The 8,290-nt window shown below is 46.7% G+C and overlaps 1 protein-coding gene across 1 annotated transcript; it reads right to left on the reverse strand.

Moving 5' to 3' along the window:
* Positions 1-3,446: 3,446 nt before the first annotated feature.
* Positions 3,447-4,376, reverse strand: LOC103193603 (olfactory receptor 13A1-like). The gene has a single exon (XM_007936859.1). The coding sequence runs from the start codon at positions 4,374-4,376 to the stop codon at positions 3,447-3,449; it is 930 nt and encodes a 309-aa protein (XP_007935050.1).
* Between the last annotated feature and the right edge of the window lie 3,914 nt (positions 4,377-8,290).

Consider the following 8,290-nt stretch of genomic DNA (forward strand, 5'->3'; position numbering starts at 1 on the left):
TGTATGGATATTATCCTATCACTGACAGCATTGTACTTCAGGATAGATCTTGAAATATTCTTTGTGACAATGAATGCCATGCCATTCCTCTTCAATTGGTCATTCTCAGCATAGCAGGTCCTGTGGTTGTCTGATTCAAAATGGCCAAAAACAGTCCATTTCAGCTCAGTAATGCCTAGGATAATGATCTTTATGCATTCCTTTTCATTTTTGACAACTTCCAATTTTCCTAGATTCATACTTCATACATTCTATGTTCTGATTATTAATGGATGTTTGCAGCTGTTTCTTCCCTTTTGAGTCATGCATCAGCAAATGGAGGTCCCAAAAGTTTTACTCCATTCATGTCATTAAAGTTGACTCTACTTTGAGGAGGCAGATCTTCACCAGTAGTATTTTGAGTGCCTTCTAACCTGAGGGCCTCATCTTCCAGCACCATATCAAATAATGTTTCAGGGCTATTCATAAAATTTTCCAGTAATATATGAAACAGCGTTTCACTGCTTATCTTAAGATTTTCACTGGCCAATACTTTGAGGAGTGGATGGCCCCTTCCTTCATCTGAGTGTGTCTTAGTCTGGAAGTTCCACTGAAACCTGTCTACCATAGGCAACAATGCTGGTGTTTGAAATACTAGCCTCCAGCCTCACAGCAACATGCAAGCTACCACAGTACAACAAACTGGCAGAAGAGTGATGGATTTTGCCCATATAATCTTTCAATATTGCAACACAAGGCTTGAAATTTTTCTTCAGTTCTTTCAGCTTGAGAAATGCCAAATATGTTCTTCCCTTTTGGTTTTCTAACTCTACTTCTTTGAACATTTCATTATGAGATTTTACTTTGTTTTCTAGAGCCACCTTTTGAAATCTTCTATTCAGCTCTTTTACTTCATTTCTTCCATTCACTTTAGCTACTCTATGATCAAGAGAATATTTCAGTTACTCTTCTACCATTTTAACAATGTTGGTCTTCTTTCTTTCTCATCTTTTTCATGACTTTTTGTGTTCTTCATGTATGATGTCCTTGGTGTCATCCCACAATGGGTCTAGTCTTCAATCATTAGTGTTCAATGTATCAAATCTATTCTTGAGATGGTCTTTAAACTCAGGTGTGATTACTCAAGGTCATACTTTGACTCTTGGGGACTTGTTTTCATTTTCTTCAGCATCAAATTGAATTTCCACATAAGCAAATTGAATCCATATTATCGTTCCATAGATGAAGTCAGTTTGATTCCTGTATATTCCACCTTGTGTATGTATATATATTGTCACCATTTATGTCTTTGAAAAAAGGTATTTACAATTACTAAGTCATTGGTCTTGCAAAATTCTATCGTGCAGTCTCATGTATCATTTCTACCACCAAGGCTGACCCTTCTTCTTGGTTTCCAGTCTCTAGGAATTGTCAATGTATCAATACTTGCTTGTATTTGAAATATCAGTTGCATTGATTCCAGCATTGCAGCAATGCACAAGCCAGCCACCACAGTACTATAAACTGATAGATGACTGTTGGACAAAAATATTTAGAGTAGCTTTATTTCCACTAATCAAAAGTTAGAATAAATAAAAATGTCCACAAGGAGATAACTAACGTGTGCTATAATTTTACAATAGAATATTAATAAAACATTAAAAGGATAAATACATGCAACAACATGAGTGAATCTCAAAAATATTATGCAAAGTGAAAGAAGAGACACTAGACACAAAAGAATCATATGTGTATTATATCATTTATATGAACTTCCAGAGCATGCAAAACTGGTCCATAGTGGAAAAAATCTGAACAGTGATTCCCTTGGAGTTGGGGGTAGGGTTGTCTGAGAAGGGACAAGAGGAAAACTTATGGGATGATTGTCATTTTCTGTAACTTGGTAGAGATTTGGATTACTGCTGTATGCATTTATCAAAACCCAGCAAATGTATATCCTTATTTAAGCATTTTCTTTTTTGAAAATTTCACCTCAAATGGTCCAAAAAATAATAAACTCTTAACAAATGTTGAACTCTAATGAATGACATGCATGCTGAATTAGTTATGAAGTGTACTGATCTTTGCAACTTGCTTTGAAATGCATAAAAAAATATGATGGATAGCAGATAGAATGGATGAGTAAGAAACCAAATGTAGTTTCAAAGTAATGGAAGAATGTAGAAACTGGGTTTCAAAGTAATGGAAGAATGTGTTCACTGTAAATTCTTTCCACCTTGTATGTATTTAAATTTTGAATAATAAAATGTGAAAATTATAGTCTGGACATGGGATAGATAATGAATCTGGGGCAGTCAAGAATGAATATAAGAGGGCCAGGTAGGAGGTGGCACATCACACAATAGGAACACTATGGCATGCTGGGTAAGTGTTAGAGACAGGAGAAGCATTGCAAGTGAAGAAATCCAAGGGTAGTAATAGAATTTGGAGATGGCTTTTGGATACAGAGCCTGGGAAGAACTTTTCAACAATTGTGACTCTTCCAAATGGATGGAGTTGAAAAGAACTAAGGTCATGCATTTAGATCTGCTGACATATCCCTGGAAGACTTCTGAGCAGCTATGCTAACTGGGTAATTATATCTATGGGTCCAGGACTCAGAGGCAAGGTTTGGACTGTGGCTATAAATTTGGATATCACTGGCAAATATTAGTAATAAATGCAGTTGAAGCACAGATGAAGTTATCAAGAGTAGAACACAGAGTTGGGCTGAGGCAATGAAGAACACTGACATTCAGAAGCTACAAGCAGAGAATATGAGAAATTATGATAATGGAAAGGGGACTGAGGAGGAATAGAACCCATAAAAGTACCATTGAAGAAGCTTTGTAAAACTAAACACAAAAGAGAATTGGTTCCTGCTGTGGTTCAGCTTCCTGGTAGATAATGACAACATGTTTTGTGAACAGAAAGCAGAAATACACCTCTTGTCTACAGCTCATTGGCATGGAGGCCAGGTTACACATGTCTTGTCTTCACTGCCACGCTAGAGCCAGGAGACTTATGGACATGGTGAACAACCACCATTCTTGGGTTTCCTGACTTCACATCAAGGGAGTTGGGTCAGAAAACCAGGGTCTGGGTGAAGGCCTCTATAGCAGGATATTGAAAGACTCCCACATTGGAATGCACCAAGCATACTCAGGGAGCCCCATACCCAAACTGGGACCCCCACCCAGAAAGGAGTATTGAAGTACTCCCACACTTAAATCTTTGTTACTGGGTCTCAATCCCTCCCGCTCCATTGCACACAGCCACAGCCACATCCTCAAGGTCAGGATTTGCTCAGGTCCTAGGTGGAATGTTGGGCAGCCCCCATGGGGGAATCACCTTATCTGTAAATCTACCCCACTGATTACTTTCTTGCTCTATACTCCTTGTGTCTGACTCTCAAAGTCATATTTTGGCATTAATACAGGGAACATTCACCTGACTACTCCCTTTCCTCATCGGAAGGTGGGGGTCACTTTCCAGAGGGCCGCTTTCACGTCCTTGTTCCGCAGGGTGTAAATGAGAGGGTTCAGGGCAGGGCTGACTGCTGTGTACAGCACAGCGACAACCTTGCCCTTCTCCATGGAGCCACCTGAGACTGGAAGGATGTAGGTGTAGATGACGCTGGAGTAGTACAAGGTGACCACCAGGAGGTGGGAGGAGCAGGTAGAGAAGGCACGGCGCTTGCCTGCTGCCGAGCGAATACGCAGGACACTGGTCACAATGCAGCCATAGGAGGCCAGGGTGAACACAAAATTGACCACACCAAAGTAGACATCAGCAATGACTACCACGACACTGTTGAGGGTTGTGGGGCTGCAGGACAGCAGCAGCAATGAGGGGATCTCACACAGAAATTGCCCGATGTGGTTGGGGCCACAGAAGTTCAGCCGTGTCATTAGGCCTGTGTGCACAGATGTGTTGAGAGCACTGACTATCCAGACAGTCATGGCCAGCAGTGTACACAGTGGCCTGCTCATGATTGCACTGTAGTGCAGTGGCCGACAGATGGCCACATAGCGGTCAAAGGCCATGGCTGTAAGGAGCAGCAGCTCAGCCCCCAGGGACCACGTCAGGAAGAATAGCTGGGTCAGACAGCCCCCATAGGAGATGGTGTCCACCCCAACCACCAGGCCCTCCAGCAGCTTGGGGAGAACAGTGGATGTGCAGACAATGTCCAAAAAGGCCAGGTTGGCAAGGAAGAAGTACATGGGAGTGTGCAGGCCTGGGCTCAGGCTGATGGCTATGATGATGAGGCCATTTCCTGTAAGGGCCATCAGGTAGAGGAGGAGAAAAGGGGCTGAGAGCAGTACCCGGACCTGGGGGTCTTCTGAGATGCCCTGCAGGATGAACTCCACTACGGCTGTGTGGTTGTCTGCTGCCATGTTTGTGGGCCTCTTGGGTCCCTGCACAGAGTAGGGGTATAAGATGGTGGGAGACATGAACCTTGGCCATGACCCTGATCAAACCTCACCAAGACTTGTTTGGAACTTCACACAGAACACACAATTAAGGTATTGATGTGTCCTTGCATTCTGGAGGCCAAAACCAAACTAAACCAACTGCCATTGATTTCATTCTGACTCATAGTGACCCTACAGGACAGAGTAGAACTGCCCAATAGGGTTTCCAAGGCTGCAAATCTTTACAGAAATAGACTGCCTCTTGTCTTTCTCCCCATGAAATGGGTGGTGAGTTCAAGCCACTGAAATCACTACACCATGAGATCTCCTGTCCTGAGGCACTCAATGAATCATTTTCACCCTGGACCCTCCCCAGTGACCCACCTGGCCCTGAAGATATCCCTTCCACAGCTATCCCCCATATATGGCCAGGCCAGCAGCTCACAACAGGTTACACAGTGAGTGCAGAATGAGCCTTTACTCACTTTAATTTTGATCATTTCCTTCCTCATCTGAGGCCTACAGGTCTTGTCCTGCCTCTCAATGCCCAGGACTCACCACTGACTGATCAGGCAGCAAACCAGGCTCTGGGACTTTGTGTCCCAGGAAAAAGCGCTTGGGACGCCACCAGGGCATCAAGGCTCTGTTCTTCTGAGCAGACGAAGCCTCAGAGCAGGGAAGGCAGGGGGTCCGTTGGGCTCACCTGTGCAGGCGCTTTAGTCACAAGCATGACTCCAGCCAGTCTCACCTGCTACAGGCTGCTCACCAAGAAATGATCAACCCTCCTCCAGGAGGGAGGAGTGGGATACACCATCAGCCCCAGTGTGCATCAGGGCAGCTGAGTCCACTAGCAGTAGGCAGACCCCATCTCATTTAACCTGGGCTGGTGGGAAACCCATTCCTTCAGTGAGTGCCAGGCTTTCCAGGACTGAGGACAGCAGGGATGGGCACATATCAAGCCTTAGCACAAGTCTGTGAACACTGCCCTTCTAAGAGGGCTTGCCCTGCATCCATATGAAGCAGGCTGAGGGCTGCCCCAAGGCACAGTGCCCACACATGTGCATGTTTTGAATGAAGCCTTGCCTCCTCCACAGCATAATGCAGACAGGAGACTATACATACTCAGGGACATGGGGTTTGCCTTAGTGACCTCTTGGGTGGAGCTCCAGGGTGGGAGAGTTCTGGGTTTTCTGACCTTGCTGACTGCTGGTTCATAAATCCCCTCACCCTTCCCTGTGACTGTTGTCAAACAAGGACAGCACAGCCCTCAGTGAGTCACAGCACTTGGTTTGCAGAGAAATAGAGCCCAAGCTTCAGGAAGGGGCTCACTGCAGGGGCTCTGCCTCTGATGGTCCCTACCAAGCACCCCTAGTGGTCACACGTCATCCCACCCCCAGCACCCACCAACACCTTCCAGAAGCATATGATGCCCATAAGCCCTCCTCTGGCCTCGGCCACCAAGGACTGGGCACCGCTGGCCTGCTGATCCACCTGCAGGCCCTGCCGCTCCCCTCTCCCATGCCCCCTCCCTCTACCTCCACACTCCAAAGCTCTTGCACCAGAGTCACAGAAATTCACAGTTGGGTTCCAACTACATCAGCAACCTCCTACTCCTTTGACAGACAGTGACCTACGATGGAGATTGGCATCTTCCGTGATTTCCCTCTTACCAGTAGTGAACCACCCAGCCAGTCAGGACTCAGCACAGATGGGTGGCAGATGCGGCACTTTACGGTTTCCAACTGAAATAGCAAAAGATATGAGCAAAGCACTTTAGGGGGATTTTTTCCTCTGTGGTAAAATAGATTTAAAAAAAAAAAAAAAAAGATCTGACTTTCCAGACACATCCAAAACAAATTCAGACAGATGGTCCAAAAGGCCAGGGGTGGACAGACAGACAGAGAGCTATCCATTATGACTATCTCCCACCCCAGTTGTTTTCTGATGTGATGCCACACTCCGTAACATCTCACACTGGTGGGGAAGCTGAGATGTGACCTGTGTCCAAAGCCCCATGTCTTGCTGCTCGGTGGCACCTTTGTTTGCTCTCGACCTTTAACTGGTGACCACCCCCTCAGGGGGACACGTCATTCCAGCTCCTGCCAGACTGGGCCCTCGAGAGCAATTTCCGCATCTGAAGGCAGACAGCCCTCAGGGTGCAGTCCAGGGTTGAGTTAGTTCAATCGGCCAGGGCCTTGCAGATGACTGCGGAGGGGCTCCAAGGCCTGGCACTGCCAGCAGTGGAGGAGGGCTTGTGTGCCCCATGGGCTGGGTCAGGCAGCAAGTCCTTGCCGCCATGACTCAGACGAGAGCCTGCGTGCAACCAACCCCTGTGAGAAGAATGGATTTCTGTTTAAAATGACATCAGGTTTTAGAGACACTTTAAGAGAACAGTCAGGAAGATGGGACAGAGATCTCCAGACACCCCCCAGCCAGGTTCTCTGCTGTTAAGTTCTTACAGAAGGATGGGACATTTCTTGCAACAAAATGGGCCAGTATTGATACATGACTTTTAACTGAAGTTCACACTTTATTCCTATGTCCCCAGTATCCTTTTTCTACCCACCCAGGCCCCACCTGGGACCCAATTACTCATCACGTCTCATCAGGCTCCTCTTGGCTGTGTCAGTTTCTCAGACTTTCCTTGACTGAGGTCCTTGACAGTTATGAGAACTGCCCAGGTGTTCTGCACAATGAGCCTGTTTAGGGAGCTGTGTTAAGTCTTTCTCCTGATGGCATTAAGGCTGTGGGTTTGGGGAGGGAGACCACAGAGTGCCCTGCTCATCACATCATACCAAAGGTACAATCAGTGTTGTGTCTATGTCCTTTAATTCCATCAATAAACACATATTTCAAGAGGTAAACAATGATTAAATATTCCAGGTGACAGATGGTATTACAATGAATTCCTGACACTTAAGAATTTAAACAATTCTGGTAATTTTTAGATGAGCCCTAACCTACAGCTTTCTCCTTTTCCTAAGTGAACACACTATTTTTCTAAAGAGATGATGTTGACTCATAAAACTGATCGGTGAACAAGGGTCCCTACCACACTTATTCCGTGGCCAACAGGTAACAACTATTTACAGATGAGTCTCCAGAGCCCCACTGACCGGTCGAGACCACATTGGTGCTGAGCACCCGCCACACACACAGAACTGTCGGAGGGCTGTGAGGGGGCTGCACACAGTGGACCGGTCTCTTCCCTCCGAGGTCCAGGGTCACAAGGAGCAGGCAGCCCAGAGGTGGGATCAGCACTATGTTGACTCAGCCGGAGGGGGTTAAGGCTCTCTCTGCTGACCCTGTGCGGCACTTCCGGGGATTCAAAGGGCAAAACAGATTTCGGTCCAAGAGGGAGATACTTCACAATGACATTAAACGGCAGGGAAGCGGCGCTGGGAAGGATTGTTCATAAGGGGGTTCAGAAGTTGCCCCTTCCCGCCTCTGCAGGAAGGCCGAGGCGGGGCAGATTCAGTGCACAGCCGCTGGGGCCCTGGAGCAGTGGGCTGGCCTTGCAGAGTGTCTGGGTGAGGGAACGTGCAGCTGCACTGGGGAGAGTGGAAGACCCTGTGTGGGCCATGGGGGAAAGGGCAGGGACTGGGGGAAGAGTCACACTCACTGGGGAGACAGCAGGAGGCAGTGGGGACCCACCTGAGACATTATTGCATTAGGACTGTGTTTTGGTTACCCAATGCTGCTCTGACAGGAATATATACCACAAATGGGATGGCTTGGAGAGAATAAACAGGAGTTTATTCTCCTACAATTTGGAGGCTTTAAGTCCGAGTTCAAAGTGTCAGGCTCTAGGGGCTGGGTGAAAGCCCCTCAGCCTTGGGCTTTAGCTCTGCCTCCTGCTCCCGGCCCACTGGAGCTAGAGGCTTTTCTTCACTCAG

The sequence above is a fragment of the Orycteropus afer genome, unplaced genomic scaffold, assembly GCF_000298275.1.
Source record: "Orycteropus afer afer isolate SDZICR_OR568_19922 unplaced genomic scaffold, OryAfe1.0 scaffold00038, whole genome shotgun sequence".
Classification (NCBI taxonomy): domain Eukaryota; kingdom Metazoa; phylum Chordata; class Mammalia; order Tubulidentata; family Orycteropodidae; genus Orycteropus; species Orycteropus afer.

Coding starts and splice junctions, on each gene's coding strand:
- LOC103193603 (XM_007936859.1), bottom strand. CDS start 4,376: ATGGCAGCAGACAACCACACAGCCGTAGTGGAGTTCATCCTGCAGGGC.